Below are 22,352 nucleotides of genomic sequence, written 5' to 3'. Positions count from 1 at the left end.
ATCCAGGTGGGAATTAAAATAAACATAGCTCAGCTCTAGGACACAGGGACCTTGAATATTTTGCCAGCTCAGGGATGTCTACATAGACACACATCGACATTTTGATTTATTCCATCCTTAAGGTTGGATAATTCCAGGGTGTCCTTGAGTCAGGGATGTTCGTGCTGCCTGTTCTGCTGATTTAACCTGAAAATATATAAAGATCTCGCATCAAAGAACATCCTGACTTGAGATAATATTTTATTTTTCCAGGCATTCCTTATTATTTTCATTCATATTTATCACTAATTATTATTATCAATTTTTATTTATTGAAATATGTTATATTGCATAAAATATTATAGCAGGCAAAATATTCATTGCGTATTACGTATTATGTATTATGTGTTATGTGTTATGTATTATGCATTATGCATTATGTATTATGTATTATGTATTATGTATTTATTATTTATGTCTTTATTATCAGTATTATTTTATGTATTTGCTGCTATTATTTTATATAATAGTAATTTTAAATCATAATAATAATTTAACAATTAAACTTTAAAATTAATACCATTTTGCACCGAGGCGGAGGGCGCACCGCCGGGGTCCTCCAAGCCGCTGGGGGGCGCCACACACTCAGGGCGGCACCGCGTCCCTTCTAGCAGCACATCCCCCTCCCTCTCTGTGGCCCCGCCGCCATGTTGGCCGTGAGGGGAAGCGGAGGCCCGGACCCCGCTAAAATGGAGGCGCAGAGCCCTCAGGGGGTGTAGGGGTTCCTTCCCCTCCCCGACCCCCGGCCCGGAGCCCATGGAGCGGCTGTAGGGTGAGCACGGAGCCGAGGGGAACGCGGGGGTCCCGGGGGGCGTAGGGCTGAGGGGGCGGTGAGGAGCAGGAGGGGGGGCAGGAGGCGGTGCCGGCGGGAGGGGCCTGGGGCGGCGGGAGCGAAGATGAATTTTATCTCTTCCCAGGAATCTCTGGGACAATTGGGATTGTCCCGCCTGGAGAAGGGAAGCTTCGGGATGTTTTAATTGTGGCCTGGAGGGAGGCGGCGAGAAAGATGGATGGGGAATGTTTCCAAAGGCTCGGAGCGCCAGGAGGAGGGGGAAGGCTCCAGCCTCACACAAGGCAGGGATAGGTGGGATTTTGGGAATAAATCCTTCCCTAGGAGGGGGAATGGATGGAATTCCCAGAGAAACCGTGGCTTCTCCATCCCTGGAAATGTCCCAGGCCAGCTCGGAGCACCGTGGGATTGTGGAAAACATCTCTGCCCGTGGAATTGGATGGATTTTAAGGCCTTTTCCAACCCAAACCTCTCTAATTCCAGGATTTCACCTCACAAACCCCATCCCACACAACACCAGTTTTGTTTATTTAAGGCCAATTCTTTTTTCCACTTCAAATAGAGATAAATCCAAATCGGCACCTTCAGGAAGCGTTTCCTTATCCCAAATTCCTGGAGGGATTTCGGGAAGATTTGCAGAGCAATTGGCTCTTTGTGACTTTCATTGAGCACTTTTGGTTTTCCTCCCCCTTTCACAACCAAAAGGAACACTTGCAAAACATTTTTGATGTGTTATCTTTTATTTAGCCAAGCTTTGGGTGGCATTTTTTTGGGGGAAAAACCCAAAATTCCTGTCAGATGCATCGTGCCAGCCGCAAAATTCATCTCAGGCACAAAATCTGAATTTTAAAAGTAATTTTTTTTTCATTAAAAAGGCTAAATTTGAGGCGTGAAACCCCTCTGAAAAGGACAAACTTAATTATCAGTGGCTTCATGATCGCATCAGTGCCTGTTTAAAGCCTTCCCTTCAGGGTTGTTTTACCTAAAATTACCAAAAATCCCAATTTTATTTTCAATATTTTACTTTTTTTATTTTGAAAGCTGAAAAAATTACTCTCACCTGAACCCAACTCCTGCTGTGTTTCTACTTTAAACGGAATTAAAAAACTTAATTTTAACTCGACTTCTCCACTTGAGATTTTAGTTCAAAAAAAAAAAGCTGCGGTTTCATGGGGGTTTTTGGTGGCTCCAAGAAGAATTTTTAGTCGTAAAAAAGAGGCAATTTTTGGTCATAAAAGAGGCAATTTTTAGTCATAAAAAGAGGCAAATTTCACTTCCCGTGGCGGGGGTGAAATTTTAGAGTGGAAAATTTGCTCAGTTCATGACTCGGGTGTGATTCACGATTTCCTCTGCTCCTGGGACATTTTGAGCACCTCAAATCCCCCCCGGAGTTCCATTCCAAGCTGGGAATTTAGAGGTGAAATTTAGGATTGGAAATATCCCAAATTTCTGGGCTGGCCGAGCACGAAATTCCCTTTTTTTTTTTTTTTTTAAGGAATTTCCACCACGTGGGAGCTTTTCATGTCGGTTATATCTTTAAATTTTATGATTATTTTATTTTTTTCCTGCCTGGAAATATTTTTAAAAGTCGTGAAAAAAAACCCCTTAATTAACAGCGAGATGAATTTCTAATGGAATGGGAATATTAATGAGCGGCAAGCTGCCAGGAAAAAATATAAAAAATAATTTCTGTGGAAAACTCGGGAGATTTTGGGTGCTGAAAAGGTTAAAACTCCTCTCCCTCAGCCCTCGGGCAGCAAAATCCTTTTCCAGGAAAGGGGAGGGAGAGGAAATCCAAATTTTTTCTCCTTTTTAAAGCTGATTTTCACCCCAGCCCGGCCGTTATCGCTTTCGGTCCCTCCCTCCCTCGGGCGAGGTTTGAAAAAAGCGATTTTTAGCCAAACCTTCAGCATCCTCAGGACGTGGCAGAGGAATTATCCCACGGCAAAATCCCGGGATAAAAATCCCAGGATATTCCTGCCGGGCAGAGAAAGTCAAGGTCGGTAAATTCAGTTCATTTTAAGGGTGTTTGTGTTCAATATTTGGGTTTTTTTTCCATCAGAAATCGGTTAAAATTTAAGGAAAAATTAACCGGGAAGGGATTAAAGTGTTGTAATTTGAATTATTTCAGGTTGCTGTCGCTGCTCCTCACAAATATAAATATTTGATGTGCTCATTTTGAGAGGTTTAAGGGCATTTCATGTTCAATATTTCATTTTCTTCCATCAGAAATTGGTTAAAATTTAGGGAACTGTTATCTGGGAAGGGCTTGAAGCTGTTATAATTTGAATTATTATTTAGAAATTCGAATGTTTGATGTTCTTGAATCAACCCTTCCCAAATATTTAGGGATGCTGGATTTTCGGGAATGATTTTTTTTTTCCCCATGGAATTTCCATTTGATTCCATAGAAATGCTGTAAAACCCCTCAGAATTCTCTCCCAAAATCCCAAAAAATTCCTTTTAACACCTGGGGCAGGGATTGAAGTTCCCAGAGCTCCAAATTGGTGCTGAAATTCTGATTTTTGTGATGTTTTGAGCTTCCTTGTTTTGTCTACAGCTGCATTCCTGAGGCAGGAGTTTGATTATTTCCAAAATATTAATTTCAAACTCATCACGTGCCTGAAATTCCTGATAATTGCAGTGGGAATAAATCCATTTATCCGGGAAAATTCCCTGAAAAACAATTCCGATTTCACCTTGCAAATGTCGAGGCTTTGCATTTTCAAAAGTCATCTCTTTTATTACTAATTAAATTCTTTTAAATGAAATAAAAATTCATTAATCTCATTTATCATTATAACCAAAATTCAACTAATCCACAAATTAAAAATCCCAATGAAAACATCCCCAAAATTCCAGCTGCCAGACAACTCCAGGAGTCAATTTTGGGAATTCTTTTCCTGCTTTAACCTAAATATTTTATTTTTGTATTTGGTTATAAATAAAAACCTAGTTTATAAATAATCCAGTTTATTTGCAACCAAATCCTTACAAAACTGAGATTTTAATCTCAATTTCTGCTCTGGGCAGACACAAATTTTGCCACAAGGTCAAGACTTTGAGCCAATTAAAGTTGCTTTTTCCCCACTATTTAATTGACAAATAATTCCTGGTTTTTCCAACTTTTCCAGCCCTTTTTAGGGAAGGATTTAAGTGGATTTGAGGGGTGATTGTTGAGGTGAAGCTGATTTTTGTGAGCTGTGAAAAATTGCGATTTTTTTTCGGATTTTCCCTGGTGTTCCTTCCAGGAAAGGCTCTGGCACCTGCTCATCCAGGAATGCCAGGAATTCATTTATTCCCTGATTGCAGACGGGTTTTTTTGGGAATTTTTTAGGAAATCAGGGAGGAGCTGATTGTGGCTTCTCCTTTGGGAATGAATGGGAGCTGCTGGAATGGGGGGGAATTCCTTTGGGATGTGACTCAGCTTCTCCTTCCCCAGCTCTGAGTCAGGAATTTCACACTCTGGAATGTTTTCCCTGATTGAATCATTCCCTGCTGGAATTCCAGGATCACCCAGCTCCACCTTTGTGTTCCAGAGACATTTCCCCATCCCAGGCTGCTCCAGCCTGGCCTGGGACGCTCCCAGGGATGGAGCAGCCACGGATTCTCTGGGAATTCCATCCCAGCCCCTCCAGGGAAGGATTTATTCCCAATATCCCATCCAAACCAGCACAGGGAATCCTGGAATGGTTTGGGTTGGAAAGGATCATCCAATCCCACCTCCCGCTATCCCAGGCTGCATTTTATCCACTTTTTATTCATATTTTATCCATATTTTATCCCTTTTATCCACCATCCAGCCCAGCCTGGTTGGGAAAGACTTTTTGGGATCAGAAAATCCAACCCAGCTGGGAATCCTGGAATGTTTAGGGTTGGAAAAGATCTTTGGGATCAGCAAATCCAACCCTGATTGGGACTCATGGAATGTTTAGGGAATCCTGGAATGTTTAGGGTTGGGAAAAACCTTTGGGATCAACAAATCCCACCCAGCCGTGTCCCCAAGTGGGATTTTTGAGTCCATCCAGGGATTTTTGAGCCCACCCTGAGCAGCCCATCCCAGTTTTTTCCAGGATTATTTTTTCCCGTTGTTTTTTCCAACCCCCCGCCCCCGGAGGGGCCCGGGCCAGGATTCCAGATGGGATTTCCAGGTGGATATTAATCCCAAATCCCATTTCCAGGTGGATATTAATCCCAAATCCCATTTCCAGGTGGATTTTAATCCCAAATCCCATTTCCAGGTGGATTTTAATCCCAAATCCCATTTCCAGGTCGGTGCTTGAGCAGCTCCTCACTGCCAGGATGAGCTTCCCAAATCCCACCCAACATCCAGGAGCTGGGAATTCCTGCAGGATCACCCTCGGACAAGCCAATCAGGTAATTGACAGCTAATTAGTAGCTAATTACCCCTCCTTGCCATCATTTCCTCCTCAGAGCAGCGATTTTTTAATGAAATCTGAAATATCTTTAAATCCGGAGAATTTATCCTAAAAAAGAATTGAGATTTATCCCAATTTGTTCTCTTTCCATGATTTAGGAATATTTTCAAGGGTGCAAAAAACTGATTAATTTAATTTATTTAATTTTTAATTAAATTACTAAAGAACATCAAACCATGGAATTATGGATATTATTCTACTGGATTTTTTTTTTCTTGGAGCTAGATTCCAAATATTGGAGATTTTTCTACATATCAGGATTGAATTAAATTTATAATGTTTATAATTTTATTGAATTTTCTTTAGTAATTCATCCCCAGGGCTTTTTTTTGAGGTAGTTTAGGGAGTATTTGGACTCAGAATATTCCTGTTATCCAAAATTCCTGGAGTTTTCCTGGAATAAAAAGCCATCAAGAGCGGAAAAATTCACAAACAATAAAAATCAGCTGGAAAAAAAAAATTTAAAAAATCAGAAATTCCACCTCCCAAGAGCCAATTCCTTGGGAGAAAAATTCCAATAGCAGGGAATGTGCTGGGAGTGGGAATAAATTTGGATTTTCCATTTGAGGAAAATTGAAGAGCTTGGAACCGGAGCCAAATCCGGAAAAAAAAAAAATGGAATGAGTAAATAAATAAAATTTATTGTGCTCAATGAAAGTGAATAAATAAATAAAAATATATAGAGGAAAAAAATTAAATAAATAGAAATTAATAAATAAATCTGAGCAAAATAAATGCTCAAAACATCCAAACGGGGAGGGGTAAAATCCAAATTCCTCGGGATTTTTTGGGATTATTCCGGGTTTGATTCCCGGAATTCCAACCGAACCTTGCTGTGTTTTTCCAGGTGATTCCCAAAGTTCCCCTCCTGAGGATTCTGCAGGCTGCGGGCGCCCAGGGCGACACCTTCACGCTCAAGGAGGTGGGGCCGCGTTCCCGGCCTTATCCCGGGGTTTTTGGGAAGTGCCGTGGGATTCCCACTGGGATTCCCGGTGTTTCAACCCCTCCTGGAAAATGTTCCCTTTTTACTGAAGGGGCACCTTGGGGACACTTTGGGGACACTTCAGGATCAATTTGGGAACACTTTTGGGGCACTTCAGGATCACTTTTTGGGAACATTTTCAGGGCACTTCAAGATCACTTTGGGGTCACTTTTTGGGTCACTTTGGGGTCACTTTGGGGCTCTTCAGCATCAATTTGTGGTTACTTTTTTGGGAACACTTGGGGCACTTCAGAATCACTTTTGGGTCACTTTGGGGCACTTCAGGATCACTTTTGGGTCACTTTTTTGGGAACACTTTTGGGGCACTTCAGGATCACTTTTGGGTCATTTTTTGGGTCACTTTGGGGCACTTCAGGGTCACTTTTGGGACACTTCAGGATCACTTTTTGAGGACACTTTGGGGTCACTTTTAGGGCACTTTGGGATCACTTTGGGGTCACTTTTAGGGCACTTTGGGGTCACTTTTTGGGGTCACTTTGGGGTCACTTTTTTGGGAGCACTTTTGGGGCACTTCAGGATCACTTTGAGGACACTTTAGGAGTACTTTTTGGGGACTTTGGGGTCACTTTGGGGCACCTCAGGATCAATTTGTGGTCACTTTTTTGGGAACACTTTGGGGCACTTTGGGATCACTTTGAAGTCACTTTTTTGGAGCACTTTTTGGGCACTTCAGGATCACTTTGGGGTCACTTTTGGGGCACTTCAGGATCACTTTTTGAGGACACTTTGGGGCACTTCAGGATCACTTTTGGGGTCACTGTTTGGGAACACTTTGGTATCACTTTGGTGTCACTTTTTGGGAGCACTTTTGGGTCACTTCAGGATCACTTTGAGGACACTTTGGGGCACTTCAGCATCACTTTGGGGTCACTTTTTGGGGTCACTTTTTTGGGAGCACTTTTGGGTCACTTCAGGATCACTTTGAGGACACTTTAGGAGTACGTTTTGGGGACTTTGGGGTCACTTTTGGGGCACTTCAGGATCACTTTGGGGTCACTTTTTGGGGTCACTTTTGGGTCACTTTGGGATCACTTTGGAGTCACTTTTTGGCAACACTTTTGGGTCACTTTGGGATCACTTTGGGGTCACTTTATGGGAACACCTTTGGGGCACTTCAGGACCACTTTGGTGTCACTTTTTGTGGACTTTTTGTGGTCCCTTTGGGGGCACCTTTGGTTCCCCTCCATCCCTGGCAGTTCCCCTCCATCCCAGGGCTCCATGCCAGGGAATTCCCGGGTCTGTGGGGCTGAGGGAAGGCGCTGTGTCCCTGCAGGTGATGCATTTCCTGGGTCAGTACATCCTGGGCCGGCAGCTCTACGACAAGAGGCAGCAGCACCTGGTTCACTGCGGGGGAGACCAGCTGGGAGAGCTGCTGGGCCTGCAGAGCTTCTCCCTGCGGGATCCCAGGTGAGGGGAAATTCCCCTTTTCCTGTGGGAATTCGGGGGGAAATCTCATCAAAATCTCATTTTTGGTCAGGTGGCACCGGTGGGATGAAAGGGCAGCTCTGGGGTTCTGGGTCTTGGGGTTCTGGGTTTGGGGTTCTAGGTCTTGGGTCTGGATTTGGGGTTCTAGGTCTTGGTTCTGGTTTGGGGTTCTGGGTCTTGCTTTGGGGTACTGGGTTCTGGTTTGGGGTTCCAGGTTTGGGTTTCTTGGTTTTGGGGTTCTGGGTTCTGGTTTGGGGTTCCAGGTTTGGGTTCCAGGTTCGGGTTCTAGGTCTTGGATCTGGATTTGGGGGTTCTAGGTCTTGGTTTAGGGTTCTGGGTTTTTGGTTTTAAGGCTTGGTTTTGGATTCGGGGTTCTAGGTCTCAATTTTTGGGGTTCTGGTTTGGGGTTCTAGGTCTAGGGCTTTGGGGTTCTGGGTCTAGATTTGGGTTTCTATGTCTTGGTTTGGGGTTCTGGGTTCTGGTTTGGGGTTCCAGGTCTTGGTTTTGGGGTTCTGGGTTTTCTAGGTCTTGTTTTTTGGGGTTCTGGGTCTTGGTTTTGGGGTACTGGGTTCTGGTTTGGGGTTCCAGGTTTGGGTTCTAGGTCTTGGGTCTGGATTTGGGGGTTCTAGGTCTTGGCTTGGGGTTCTGGGTTTTTGGTTTTAAGGCTTGGTTTTGGATTTGGGGTTCTAGGTCTCGATTTTTGGGGTTCTAGGTCTAGGGTTTTGGGGTTCTGGGTAGTGGTTTGGGTTCTGGGTCTTGGTTTTGGGGTTCTGGGTCTTGGTTTTGGGTTCTGGGTCTTGGTTTTGGGTTCTGGGTCTTGGTTTGGGGTTCTGGGTCTTGGTTTGGGGTTCTGGGTTTTCTAGGTCTTGTTTTTTGGGGTTCTAGGTCTTGGTTTTGGGGTTCTGGGTCATGGTTTTGGGGTTCTATGTATTGGTTTGGGATTTTGGTTCTAGGTTTTGGTTCGAGGTTCTGGGTTTGGGGTTCTGGGTTTTGGTTCTGGATTTTCTCCAAGTCTGGGTGGTGAATTTCAGTTGAAATCAGAGTTGTGTGCTGAGGGTTGTGATGAGAAATGTAAAACCAAAAACCCAGAACCCCAAACCCAGAATGGGTTAATTAATTGGGGGTTTTGGGGTTTTTCTAGGGATAAGTTCAGTGTGGGTTTTAGGATCTCTAGGGAAAAAACACCTCAGTGGTTTCTGGTAGAAAACCCCACTGGTGTTTTGAGATCACTCCAGAGGAAAAACCTCTGTGATTTTTGGGATCTGTAGGAAAATGTTTTCCCTGATCGTTTTTAGAGATAAATGTATAAAAAATGAGTGGGTTTGTGGTTCCTGGGCTCTCTCTAAAAGGGATCTTCCTGTTCCTCCCCAGCCCCGTGTACGAGATGCTGAAGAGGAACCTCAGCCCTGCTGCACTCCCAGGTAGGTTGCTCCCGTTCCATAAATGTTGCTCTGTGCTGGTAAGTACCCAAATCCAGGAAAATCCCAAATCCTGTGGCTGCAGGAGGAATAAAACTTCTCTCAGAAGCTTTTCCAAGCAAATCTCTCGGAGTTTGTGTCTTTTCTGTGTGCCAGGAGCTGTTTGAGTGATGCCAAAAACCCCCAAATTTGGGCCAAAGCTAAATGCAGGAATCCTAAAATCCAGGAATCCTAAAATCCAGATATCCTAAAATCCTGAAATCCATCCTTGATTGAAACCAATCTTCCATCTATCAAAATCAATCTTTTATTAATTTCTCAATATTTTTTCAGCTTTAGAACTGCAAATTCTTGCTCTCACTCATATTTTGATCAATATCAAAAATTCTAAGTTTTCAAAGCCTGAAAAGAAAAAAAAAACAACCCCACTCTAAATTCTCTCTTAATTTCTTTCATAAAAGAAATAAATCTCTAATTTATTTAAATTATCTCTAAATTAAAACTCCAAATCCTAAAAGCCCTGCAAGGCTTTAATCTTGAACCTTGCAGCTTCCCCAGCTCGTGGGAGAAATCAAATCCAACTCCATCAGAAGAGGAAAATTTATCCTCAAATTAACCTGAGCTTGGGGGGGCTTCTTTAAAACCGGTTCCTGTTGTAGGACTGGGAAAAATAAACTCCACTGGCAGAGCTGTGGAATTTTGTGCTGCATTTCTCATTTTTTTTAGGAGATAAAACAGATTTTAAACCTTTAGGAGGGCTCAGGCCCGTGTGGAGAAATTAAAAAATCCAATTAAAATTCAAAACTTGGCCCTCGAGGCTTCAGCGCTTTCTGCCTTGGATTTTTTTTTCCAGAAGATTCTTTTCAAGGATATTTCGATTTCTTTTCTAGAAGAATCTTTGGAATTCTCTTTGGACTCTTTTTACCTGTAGGAAAATTGTGTGAGTGCCGTTCCCCGAGCAAAGCCGTGTGTGTGGAGCTCAGCATTCCCAGCCAATCTCCGGCCTTTTCCTTGGATTGTGGCAGTTCCTGGGCCAGCCCTGGCCTCCCTTTAGGCCTGGCTCAGGAAAGCCCTTCCTGGGGCACAGTTAGGCCTGGCTGTGTGTGAGTGTGGCCCAAACCAACCACGCTTGGCAGAGCAACCTTGGAGTGCACAGGGATTGTTTCCTTCCCTTTTCCATCCATTTTCCTTCCTTTTCTGTCCATTTTCCTTCCTTTTCCATCCATTTTCCCTCCTTTTCTGGCTTCTTTCCTTCCCTTTCCATCCATTTTCCTTCCTTTTCCATCCATTTTCCTTCCCTTTCCATCCATTTTCCTTCCCTTTCCATCCATTTTCCTTCCTTTTCCATCCATTTTCCTTCCTTTTCTGGACGTTTTCTTTCCTTTTCTGGCTTCTTTCCTTCCCTTTCCATCCATTTTCCGTCCCTTTCCAATCCATTCTCCCTCCTTTTCCATCCGTTTTCCTTTTCCCTCATTCTCCTTCCTTTTCCATCCATTTTCCTTCCCTTTTCCCTCCTTCTCCTTCCTTTTCCATCCGTTCTCCTTCCTTTTCTGGCTGTTTTCCTTCCTTTTCTGGCTTCTTTCCTTCCCTTTCCATCAATTTTCCTTCCTTTTCCATCCGTTCTCTTTCCTTTTCCATCCATTCTCCCTCCTTTTCTGTCCATTCTCCTTCCTTTTCTGTCCATTCTCCTTCCTTTTCTGTCCATTCTCCTTCCTTTTCTGGCTTCTTTCCTTCCCTTTCCATCCATTTTTCATCCCTTTCCAATCCACTCTCCCTCCTTTTCCATCAGTTTTCCTTTTCCCTCATTCTCCGTCCTTTTCCATCCATTCTCCTTCCTTTTCTGTCCATTTTCCTTCCTTTTCCGTCCATTCTCCTTCCTTTTCCGTCCATTCTCCTTCCTTTTCTGGCCATTTTCGTTCCTTTTCTGGCTTCTTTCCTTCCCTTTCCATCCATTTTCCATCCCTTTCCAATCCATTCTCCCTCCTTTTCCATCCGTTTCCCCTCCTTTTCCAGCTCTTGGCTTTCCTTCAGCCCAGCACAGGAATGGCTGCATTTGGCTCCTTTTCCCTCCTTTCCTTGTTTCATTTCTCCCTTCCTTCCTAATTTCCCTCCTTGTCTCATTTCCCCCCTTTCTTGTCAATTTTTTCCCCCTTTCTTGACTAATTTTCCCCCTTTTCTAATTTTCCCACTTGTCTTTATCCCTCTTGTCCAATTTCCCCCTTTCCTTGCCTAATTTTCCCCCATATTTTGTCTAATTTTTCCCTTCCCTTGTCTGATTTTTCCCTTTTCTAATTTTCCCCCCTTTCCTTTTCTAATTTTCCCCTTTTTCTAATTTTTCCCCCCTTTCCTTGGCCAATTTCCCCCTTCCTTTCCCACCTTTCCCAAGCCTGCCTCCCCCAGTTTAGGAATCCCTCACCTTCAGGCTGCTTTTTATGGAATATTCCAGCTCCTGAAAGGAACTTTCCAACACCTGGAGTATTTTTACTCCCTGAAAAATCAGATTTTTGGAAGGCTGAGTCTCCCAGCAGTGATGGATGAGCCTGGCTCCTGTTTTCCATCAGGGATTAAAATCCTGGAAGGCGATGGAAGCAGGAAAAAAAACCCCAGGAATTGCTGATAGATCCCTGCCAATTTTGATCCTGGAATTTTGCTCCATTTAAAGGAATTCTCTGCCAGTTCTCCGATCTTCCCTATCCGTGTGTGATCCCTGCTGGGGATCAGCCTCATCCAGCAGGGCATTTTCCTGTTAAATTGAAAGGGAAGCCACTGGCCAGGAGGATTCCTGTTAATTGGATTCTCGTTAATTTAGCTCAGCCTTTAAATGAACTTCTGGGAGCAGCATCATCAGCTGGACCCAGCGTTGTACATGGAATTTTCCTTCCTTTTCTCTTTATTCCTCGTGCCCAAACCCTTCAGGAAGAGCAGGAATCCTCAGGAATCCCAAAAAAAAGGTAGGATTCCCTCTGGAATTCTGGTCGAGGAATGGGTTTGCAGGCAAACCAAGCAGGGAACTGAACAAAAATGAGATTTTAATTTTTTTTGTTGTTGGATCTGTCATATTTTGACATTTCTCCCAATGCAATTTTCCTGCTTTTCCACTTTTTCTTTGATATCAAAGAACCTCAGTTGGAAAAGCAGGGAAATCAGGGGGGAAATTAGAATTTCCCAGCTGGGATGGGATTGGTGGAAATTCCATGGATGTACAAAAGAACCTTGGCTGCTGTGCCTTGGGAATTCCAGGGAAAATTCCACAAGGCCCTGGTGGCTTTTAGACAACCTCAGGAGCAATTCCCAATCCAGGAGTAACAGATCCATGGATATTCAGAGAACCAGGAATTCTTGTGGAAAAGGCCTGGAGCTTGGAGTGGCTGTTAGGAAAATGAATAATTTTTCACTTTGGGAAGAATATTCTGAATTCTGTAAGGAAAAATACAGGAAAAAATACATGAAAAAAATCAATTTTTCCATTTGGGATGGCTGTAAGGAAAAGAATAATTTTTCCCTTTGGGAATATAGGAATAATTTTTCCTTTTGGGAATATAAGACTAATTTTTCCATTTGGGAATATAAGACTAATTTTTCCATTTGGGAATATAAGACTCATATTTCCTTTTAGGGAAGAATATTCTGAATTCTGTAAGGAAAAATACAGGAAAAAATACATGAAAAAAATTCATTTTTCCTTTTGGGACTATAAGACTTACTTTTCCATTTGGGAAGAATATTCTGAATTCTGTAAGGAAAAATACAGGAAAAAATACATGAAAAAAAAAAATTTTTCCATTTGGGATGGCTGTAAGGAAAAGAATAATTTTTCCCTTTGGGAATATAAGAATTTTTCCCTTTGGGAATATAGGAATAATTTTTCCTTTTGGGAATATAAGACTAATTTTTCCTTTTGGGAATATAAGACTAATTTTTCCTTTTGGGGAAGAATATTCTGAATTCTGTAAGGAAAAATACAGGAGAAAATACATGAAAAAAATCAATTTTTCCATTTGGGATGTCTGTAAGGAAAAGAATAATTTTTCCTTTTGGGACTATAAGAATCATTTTTCCCTTTGGGAATATAAGACTCATTTTTCCATTTGGGAAGAATATTCTGAATTCTGTAAGGAAAAATCATGAAAAAAATTCATTTTTCCATTTGGGATGGCTATAGGGGAATTAATAATTTTTCCCTTTGGGAATATAAGAACCATTTTTCCTTTTGGGACTATAAGAACAATTCTTCCTTTTGGGACTATAAGAATCATTTTTCCTTTTGGGAATATAAGAATAATTTTTTCCTTTTGGGAATATAAGAATCATTTTTCCTTTTGGGACTATAAGAATAATTTTTCCTTTTGGGAATATAAGAATCATTTTTCCTTTTGGGGAAGAATATTCTGAATTCTTTAAGGAAAAATACAGGAAGAAAATACATGAAAAAAAAAGAATTTTTCCATTTGGGATGGCTGTAAGGAAAAGAATAATTTTTCCTTTTGGGAATATAAGAATCATTTTTCCTTTTGGGAATATAAGAATCATTTTTCCTTTTGGGACTATAAGAATAATTTTTCCTTTTGGGAATATAAGAATAATTTTTCCTTTTGGGGAAGAATATTCTGAATTCTTTAAGGAAAAATACAGGGAAAAATACATGAAAAAAAAAGTATTTTTCCATTTTTCCCTTTGGGAATATAAGAATAATTTTTCCTTCTGTGAATATAAGAACCATTTTTCCTTTTGGGACTATAGGACTTATTTTTCCCTTTGGGAATATAAGACTCATTTTTCCTTTTAGGGAAGAACATGCTGAATTCTGTAAGGAAAAATACAGGAAAAAATACATGAAAAAAAAATCAAATTTTCCATTTAATACGACTGTAAGGAAAAACACAGTAAAACCAGAGGAACAAGAATAATTTTCCCCTTTAACCCAAACACTCTGAGCTTTCACCCAGCTGCTTCTCCCCAAAACCCCTCCATCCCCTCTCTGTGGGAGCTCTCCAGGGACTCCCCGAGCTCTGCCAAGCCTGGCTGGTGTCTCCAGGCTGGGGCTGTGTGCGGTGTGCGAGCGGGGGATTCCCGGGAAGGATTTTCCTTGTGTTTTACCTGCCATCTGCAGATGCTGCACAGACTCTCCCAAAGGAGCAGAGCGTCGCTAAGCCCAGCCCAGACCAGCCGCAGGTAAACCCCACTGCCCGGTGGGTTCTTTTCTCGTACAGAGCCGCCCCTTCTCTGTACCCCTGCATGGTGGACTGCCAGAACTTGGTTTTCTTGTTGGTTGTGCTGCTCCTCACCTGCCCGAGAGAAAAACGAACCAAAATTCCCCTAAAATTGAGAAGTTCTCGGGAGTCCACAGAGCAGGGACAGAGCCTCCCTTCTCTGTTCTCCTCGTGTCAGAGTGCCAGTCTCTGAGCGCGTTTTTCTGGGGTGCAGCACTTCCAGGCCTCAGCTTCTCCAGCCGTGTTTTCCTGCTTTTTTTTCCCCTCCCTCTTTTTATCCCATCTTTTTTTTTTTTTCCCAGTAGGAATTGCCAAATAATTCACTGTGCTTAGTTAGGATTTGTTTCCAGCGGCTTTGCAGGTAGAGGTGAAAAGCGAGGAAAAATCTTCCGAAGTTTTTTCCAGGTGTGGTTTGGAGTGAGGGTTGGGAGTTGTCAGTCACAAAATCACTTGGACTGCAGGGATTTTTGCCAAGCTTGAAGATTTTTCCTCGTTTTTTTGTACTGATTCCAGAGGCTTTAACGAGAAATAGTCAGTAGTTGTTTTTATTCTGAATTATTTCCTCTTCCTACCTGCTCGGTCCCGTCCTGCAGCTGGTGCCTGGGGATGGAAGTGCTGCATCCCCTTGTCCCTGCAAGCTCTGCTGGGCTAATTCCTGTTTTTTCCTTCCTGCAGCACAGCCAGGAGGAAGGATCTGACTCTGGGATCCTGGAGAGTGACAGCAAAACCTCTGCTCCGGCTACCTCAGAGCCCAAATGTGACACTTGTGAAGGTGAGGGACAGATTTCTGCACCATCACAGCATTTCCAAACCTCCTGAGAGGGACACACGGCAGCAAATGCTGGAAGAGGGAGCTGGGAGACTCCAAAAAAAGCCTTGGGTTGGGATAGAATCCTTAAAAACCTTGGTGTTAAAAGCTGAGAAGTTGCAAAGTTCACCACAGATGTTTTCTTATTTTCTATCTCATAAACAAATGCTCTGAATGCAGTGGCAGGCTAAGCCCTAAAATCCAATCTGTCACCGAGCAATGCCATGAAAAAAAATCCTCCAGACTTTGCTGGAGGGTGTTTTAAAAGCTGGAATAATCCTTGGATCCATCCCCTTTCCCAAGGGAGGCTCCAGAGCACACGGAGCTCAGCTTGGGCTGGCTGCAGTTGTTCCCTGCAAACCAAGCAGGGAACTGAACAAAAATGAGGATTTTTTTCTGGTGGATCTGTTGTATTTTAACGTTTCCCCCGTGGGATTTTTTTGCTGGGTCACTCGTGGAGATTTCAGGAATAATTTTCTTGTTTTTCCACTCTTTATTCTCTCGTGTGAGGGAAGCTCAGTGGTAAAAGCAGCTCCTTGTTTCCAGCTCAAATGGGAGAGCTGGAAATTCCCTGGATTTACAGAGCAGCCTTGGCTGTGCCTTGGGGAAACTCCAGGCACTGGAGGGAGGGAGATCCAAAGTGGTCCTGGAATCCAGAGTGATCGGTTTGGGATGGATCCCCACTTCTTGGGAATTCAGGAGCTGCAAATTGCTGAATTCCAATAATTTCTGCGTTTAAAATCACTCAAGAAATCCGCTCAGGCTGGGGAATTGTTTGTGTTTCTGTGGTGAAACCTGAAATTAAACTCAACCTGTCCCAGTAAAAGGGCTCTGAGAACACTGGGATGTTCCCTGGCTCGTGCAGGAATTTTTTCCACATGGGCTATCCAAACCCCAGAGCTCTCATGCTGATGCAAAAAAGTAAAAAAAATTCAGATTTGAGCCCAATTTTTCTCAGCTGGTCTCTTACCCAATGACTCGGACTCTGCTTGGCTCTTGTAGACAAAGACTTGATAGAAAACCTCTCCAAAAGCAAAAAGCCCAAGCTGGATCTGGTTTTTGAGGAATGGGATGTGGCCGGGCTGCCGTGGTGGTTTTTAGGGAATCTCAGAAGCAATTACAAATCCAGGAGTAACGGATCCACGGATATTCAGACTAACCAGGTGTGTAACCACTTGAAAGAGGAGCCTTGTGTCCTCTTCCTCCCCTCTTTTGGGTTCCAAAGAAATTAAATATTCCCCTTTTTTTTTCTCTCTTTCCACTTCCCACTCCGCATTTTCCCAGTGTGGGCCCGTCCAAGCCTTTCCCAAAAATTTTGGTGACTTTTAGTGGTTTTGAATCAACCAAACTCTTCCCTGAAGGGCCTCAGATGTGCCTGGAATTTGGGAATTGCCCTTTTTTATTGGGATGAACATTGGAGGGTGATGGGCGAGCTGGAAAGGGGAGCTGGAAGTTTGGAAAAAGGGGAGACCGTGAGGTGGAAATTGGGAAAAGGGGGATTTGTGAGGGGGAAGTTGGAAAAAAGTTGGGAAAAGGGGAACTGGTGAGGGAGAAATTGGAAAAAGGGGAGCCCATGAGGTGGAAATTGGGAAAAGGGGAATCTGTGAAGTGAAAATTGGGGAACTTTTGAGGTGGAAATTGGAAAAAAGGGGATCTGTGAGGTGAAAATTTTAAAAAGGGGAGTCTGTGAGGTGGTAATTGGGGAAAACTGAGTCAGTGTGAGGGGAAATTGGGAAAAGAGGGAACTTTTGAGGTGGAAATTGGGGAAAAAAGGGAATCTGTGAGTTGAAAATATTAAAAAGGGGAGCCTGTGAAGTGGAAGTTGGGAAAAACTGAGTTGGTGAGGAGGAAAAATGGGAAAAGAGGGAACTTGTGAGGTGGAAATTGGGAAAAACTGAGTCAGTGTGAGGGGAAATTGGGAAAAGAGGGAACTTTTGAGGTGGAAATTGGGAAAAACTGAGTCAGTGTGAGGGGAAATTGGGAAAAGAGGGAACTTTTGAGGTGGAAATTGGGAAAAACTGAGTGTGAGGGGAAATTGGGAAAAGAGGGAACTTTTGAGGTGGAAATTGGGAAAAACTGAGTCAGTGTGAGGGGAAATTGGGAAAAGAGGGAACTTTTGAGGTGGAAATTGGGAAAAACTGAGTCAGTGTGAGGGGAAATTGGGAAAAGAGGGAACTTTTGAGGTGGAAATTGGGAAAAACTGAGTCAGTGTGAGGGGAAATTGGGAAAAGAGGGAACTTTTGAGGTGGAAATTGGGAAAAACTGAGTCAGTGTGAGGGGAAATTGGGAAAAGAGGGAACTTTTGAGGTGGAAATTGGGGAAAACTGAGTCAGTGTGAGGGGAAATTGGGAAAAGAGGGAACTTGTGAGGTGGAAATTGGGAAAAAAGGGAATCTGTGAGGTGAAAATATTAGAAAGGGGAGCCTGTGAAGTGCAAGTTGGGAAAAACTGAGTTGGTGAGGGGGAAAAATGGGAAAAGAGGGAACTTTTGAGGTGGAAATTTGGGAAATGTTGGGAAAAGGGGATCCTGTGAGGTAGAAATTTTCAGGAGCAGGTTCTGAGGGCGGTGAGGGCTTTGGATGTTGGTGGAGATGAAAACGGGGCAGCGCTGGATGTGGAGCTGCTCCTAAATGGATTTTCCTGGATTTTTTTCCCCCTCAGGACATCGACACTGCCGTAGTTTCAGACACCACGGATGACCTGTGGTTCCTCAACGAGTGTCCCCTGGAGCAGGGCGGTGCTGGGCTCAAGGTGGAGGTGCTGGACTGTGAGGAGGTCCCAGAAGGTGACACCAAGGTACCTCTGCCATGTTTTCCCTGTTTTAATTCATCCCACGGTGCCCTTGGAAAGGCTGGATCTGTTCCCATCCAGAGGTTAAATCCTGGTTAGGAAAGGCTGTCGCCATTCCTCGTGTGTTTGATGGTTTTCCTGCGTGGGTTTTGGTTGAAATTCGTATTTTCAAGGCATAAAATTGTTTTAGAAAGGAATTAAAACTTCTTGCAGAAACTTGAGTGGGTTTCTAACCGATACCTGCAAGAGTTGTAAGTCAAAAATCGTGGAATTAAGTTTGGAAAAGGCTTTTAATGATCGAGTCCAACTAAAGACTCAAAGAGAAAAATTTGATCATGGTAATCCAGCAAAATTTACCAACATTCTGCAAAATAACCACTGCAAAAATGGCTTTTTATTCACTTCTAGAAGTGATTTAATGAGGAGGGTGATGATAGGATCCTTTAATTGGGGTGTGCAGCGCCAGGTGAGCCATAAATATGGAATATTCCAACATTCCCACACTGATGATTTCCTGGAATTCCAGGTGCCTGAGGATGTGTGCTTGGATGAGCTGGAGGATTCCCAGTGCCTGAGTGATGACACGGATACAGAGGCTGCTGCTGAGGTGGGAATTCCTTGGGATCAGCATTACCTGGGGCTGGAAGGACTCATCCCACATCTGCTCCTGGTTTTGGGGTGGAAAAGCTGATTTTCATGTGGTTTTCCAAAAAAAAACCAGTGGCTGGATGACATTGTATTGATACCCAGGCATGTTTTAATAAGGTTTTAATAAGGCTTTAATTATATTTTAATTCCATGTTGTCCTGTGGATGGAAATCTGGAGGATTAATCCTTGGAAGGGGCCTGGAAATTTCAAGTAGCACTTTAGAATTACTCAAAAAACCCCAGAATTTTAGTGGGTTTTAGCAGAATATTAATAATTCTAGCAGAATTTTACTGGTTTTAGCAGTATTTTAATAATTTTAGCAGAATTTTTATGATTTTAACAGAATTTTCTAGGCTGGAATAAATGGGGATGTCCCTGGCTTTGGACAGCTGAGTCCTGGCTCTGCACTTGGGCAGCTCCTGCCCTTTATCTGTGAGATAATTAATTAATAAATCCATTAATTATGCAGATTCAAAAGCTGGTAAGTGATGGGTGAGCCTGAAAAACAAATTCCTGCCATATCCCAGGAGCTCTCCCCTTGAATTTTGAGCAAAAGATTGAAAATTCTACTGGAATTAAATAAGAATAAACTGCCCCAGCTTGGATTCTTCCAGAGGGCTGTGGGAGAGGAAGGAGAGGAATTCATGAGGGACAGATTTGGGATAAATCAATCCCAAGCCACAAAATGTTGATTTGCCAGCTTATAAATCCCTCCTAAATACAAATTTTTTAACGAGGCTTCCTTGCTGCTTTTCCCACATGGCTAAAACGAGGAATATCCAAAAATAAATGGGATTTTTTTTTTTTTTTCCTGGATTTTTTTTTTTTTTTTTTTGCCTTAAATCCCTCAGGATTGCTGGCAATGCTCCAAGTGCAGGAAATTCAACTCTCCGGGGAAAAGGTACTGCTACCGCTGCTGGGCCCTGCGCAAGGACTGGTACCGGGACTGCCCCAAACTGCCCCATTCCCTGTCCCTTTCCAACATCAATTCCATGGAAAACCAGGAGCAGGATAGAGGGGTGGACGTCCCAGACTGTAGGAGGACGATTTCAGCCCCGGCTGGCCAAGCCAAGCACCTTTTCCTGGGAGAAAACAAACCCCGCGTGGATCCCGGCAGCTCCATCGAGTCCTTGGATTTGGCGCGGGATGGGAAAAACCGGGATTTCGCCAAGCTGAAAAAAGAGGAGGAGGTGGAATCTTTGGAGAGCATCAAAACCCTGCTGAGTCCCTGCTTCCTGTGCCAGCACAGGCCTCGGGATGGGAATATTGTCCATGGAAGGACTGCTCACCTGGTGGCCTGCTTCAGGTGTGCCAGGATGCTAAAGAAGAAGAGATCGCCGTGCCCGGTGTGCAGGAAGGAGATCAAGATGGTCATCAGGACCTTCATGGGCTAGCAGGATCTTCTGCTCCTAAAATCACCCCCAAAATAGTTCTTTTTTTGCACTCAAATCCCAGTTTCAGTATGTGCAGGAAGGAGATCAGGATGGTCATCAGGATCTTCATGGGCTAGCAGGATCTTCTGCTCCTAAAATAACCCCCAAAATGAGGATTTTTTGCACAAAAACCCCCAATTCCAGAGCTTGGTCTGCAGGATCAAGGTGGTCATCAGGATCTTTATGGGATAGCAGGACCTTCTGCCCCTAAAATAACCCCAAAATGAGGATTTTTGCACTCAAACCCCAATTCCAGAGCTCAGCCAGTGAAACCAAAGAAAACCAAGATTTAAATCCCACCAAGAATCCTCTGCAGGATCCACTTTTCCATGGAAATCACCTTGAGATCAAAACCCCAAAATTTTGGAAATTTTCGCAATTCCCCAACTTCAGCCTGATTTTATCCTTTGGGATTCTTTCTCCTGACCAAGAGCAGAAGATTTGGGAAAAATCGTGACTTTTGGGATATTTTTTTTTCCATAAATCCCAACTTGTGCAATTCCTTTGGAGCTGAGGGATAAAAATAGAAATAAATATTTATGGTGGGAGGGAAGGGGATTTGTTTTGGAGAGAAGAAAAAGAACTTTATTCCTGATTTTTTTTATTGTTTAAGGTCAGCAGGTTGAAGAATTCCTTGCTCCCAAATGGGAAATAAATCCAAGTTTTTAATCCACACCTCTCAGGTCACAAATCAGACGGAAAAAATAATAATAATGTTATATTTTGCTTTCTTTTTGGGCTTTTTAGTTTCTATTTCATCTTTTATTTTAAATATATTTAAATTTATTCTGCATCGTCTCTGTCCAGCAGGATTCAATTCCAGCAGCCTTGGGATATTTTGGGATGTTCCATCGGTCCTCGCTTACCATTTAGGATAAAAATTCCTCATTTTTGAGTGAAAAGTGGCTTTAAAAACAAAACACAAACTTTTGAGGAATAAAATAATTCCTTTAAAGCTCCATTTCCACCCTTTTCAGGCACAATTTCCCCCTTTTCTGGCAGATTTTTTTCCATTTCCAGGCAATTTTTTTCCCATGTCCTGGCAATTTTTGCCCCCTTTTCGGGCAGATTTTCCCCTCAGTTTTTTTCCCCCATTTATAGACAGACTTTTCCTTCTTTTTAGGAAAATTTTTCCCCTTTCCAGGCAGATTTTTCCCCTTCCAATGTCTGCAAAATCCCCTGGGAATGGCAGCAGCAAAGCCTCTGGATTTGGACCTTTGTTCTCCAGCCCATTCCAAATCCCAATCCCATCTCCTCTGACATTCCCGTGGGATCACCCGCCACATCCCGGTGACAATTCCAAGCGGAATTTTCCTCCCTTTTCCAGCTGTTTTTTTGGGATCGGCACTCCTGGAGCTCACTAGAGGGCACCCACACCCAGCTCCTGCCGCTCTCCTTCCTTCCAGGATCCACATTCCCGGCTGGAAAGTTGGACACAAATCCCATGGCTGGGGATTTGTTTTTTTCTGATTTCCCAAACCCACAAATCCAAGTTTTCCCCCCATTCCCAAATCTCAGCGATGCCCCTTGGACCCCTCCAGGTGCATCCCAACATTCCCAGGTTTTTTTCCTTGTTTTTTTTTCGCAAACCCACAACTTCCTCCCCTCTTTTCTTCCTGTTATTTCCTTTTTTTTTTTTTTTAGGTTTTGGGGGTTTTTTTTAAGGTTTTTTTTTCACCTTTTATCCACAAAAGTTCTGGGATCTTGTGGGATCCCGGATCCATCCAGCCCCACAGGGAAGTGTCACCATCAGCATTTCCTGGGGTTTTTTTTTTAATCCCAAATCCCTTCCTGCTTCCCCTCCAGGTGACAGCAGTGACAAAGCAGGGGGTGACACTTGATGATCACAATGCTCCAAAGACCACCCCCAAAAATAACCCCAAACCCCACACACATCCCAAAGGAAAAAAAAAAAAAATAAAATTATTTTTCGGGTTTTTTAAGGTTTTTCTTGTATTTCCAAAGCAGGGACTGTCCAGCGAGGGAGGTGACACTGGGGGTGCTTTGTTTGATGATCCCAACGCTCCAAAAAACCCCAGAGAAGAAACCCCAGACCCCACACAGATCCCAAAGGAAGGAACTTCTTTGTTTTTAGGGTTTTTTTTAGGTTTTTTTTGTATTTCCAAAGGAGGGACTGTCCAGCGAGGGAGGTGACACCTCTGGGGTGTCCCTGGTGCCAGGGGGACGCAGGTTTGGGGTTCCTCTTTATGGCTGTTCACCCACTCGGGGCATCGTCCCCGCGGCATTCCCGGTCCCCTCCCATCTTCCCAGCAGGGTTTATTTGGGATCCATGGCCAAATCTAGCCCCTCCACACGGATCCAGAGGCTCCTCAAGGTCATGTCCATGAA

At 43.3% G+C, this 22,352-nt stretch overlaps 1 protein-coding gene across 2 annotated transcripts; it reads left to right on the top strand.

Annotated features, from left to right (window-relative positions):
* The first annotated feature begins 687 nt into the window (after positions 1–687).
* Positions 688–21,334, top strand: MDM4 (MDM4 regulator of p53). 2 transcript variants are annotated; one of them, XM_005529305.3, is made up of 11 exons: positions 688–811; positions 5,101–5,206; positions 6,116–6,190; positions 7,545–7,678; positions 9,068–9,117; positions 14,225–14,286; positions 15,000–15,096; positions 16,135–16,295; positions 17,793–17,927; positions 18,448–18,528; positions 19,422–21,334. In XM_005529305.3, the coding sequence occupies exons 2-11, from the start codon at positions 5,132–5,134 to the stop codon at positions 19,962–19,964; spliced, it is 1,413 nt and encodes a 470-aa protein (XP_005529362.1). In that variant the 5' UTR covers positions 688–811; positions 5,101–5,131; the 3' UTR covers positions 19,965–21,334. The 2 variants fall into 2 exon arrangements, with proteins under 2 accessions (XP_005529362.1, XP_087923134.1); XM_088067008.1 differs by lacking the exon at positions 688–811 and adding an exon at positions 2,706–2,828.
* The last annotated feature ends 1,018 nt before the right edge of the window (positions 21,335–22,352 follow it).

This window comes from Pseudopodoces humilis, chromosome 26 (assembly GCF_049639895.1).
Source record: "Pseudopodoces humilis isolate 2021_Gansu_Grassland_sample_001 chromosome 26, ASM4963989v1, whole genome shotgun sequence".
NCBI lineage: Eukaryota > Metazoa > Chordata > Aves > Passeriformes > Paridae > Pseudopodoces > Pseudopodoces humilis.
Note: the sequence above shows the minus strand (reverse complement) of the source record. Positions and strands in the feature narration are given on the sequence as shown.

What these genes read in the sequence shown, in the direction of transcription:
- MDM4 (XM_005529305.3), top strand. Translation starts at nt 5,132, where the DNA reads ATGAGCTTCCCAAATCCCACCCAACATCCAGGAGCTGGGAATTCCTGC. An exon ending in ACACCTTCACGCTCAAGGAG is followed by an intron (nt 6,191 to 7,544) that starts GTGGGGCCGCGT and finishes GTGTCCCTGCAG; the next exon opens with GTGATGCATTTCCTGGGTCA. An exon ending in TCCCAGAAGGTGACACCAAG is followed by an intron (nt 17,928 to 18,447) that starts GTACCTCTGCCA and finishes CTGGAATTCCAG; the next exon opens with GTGCCTGAGGATGTGTGCTT.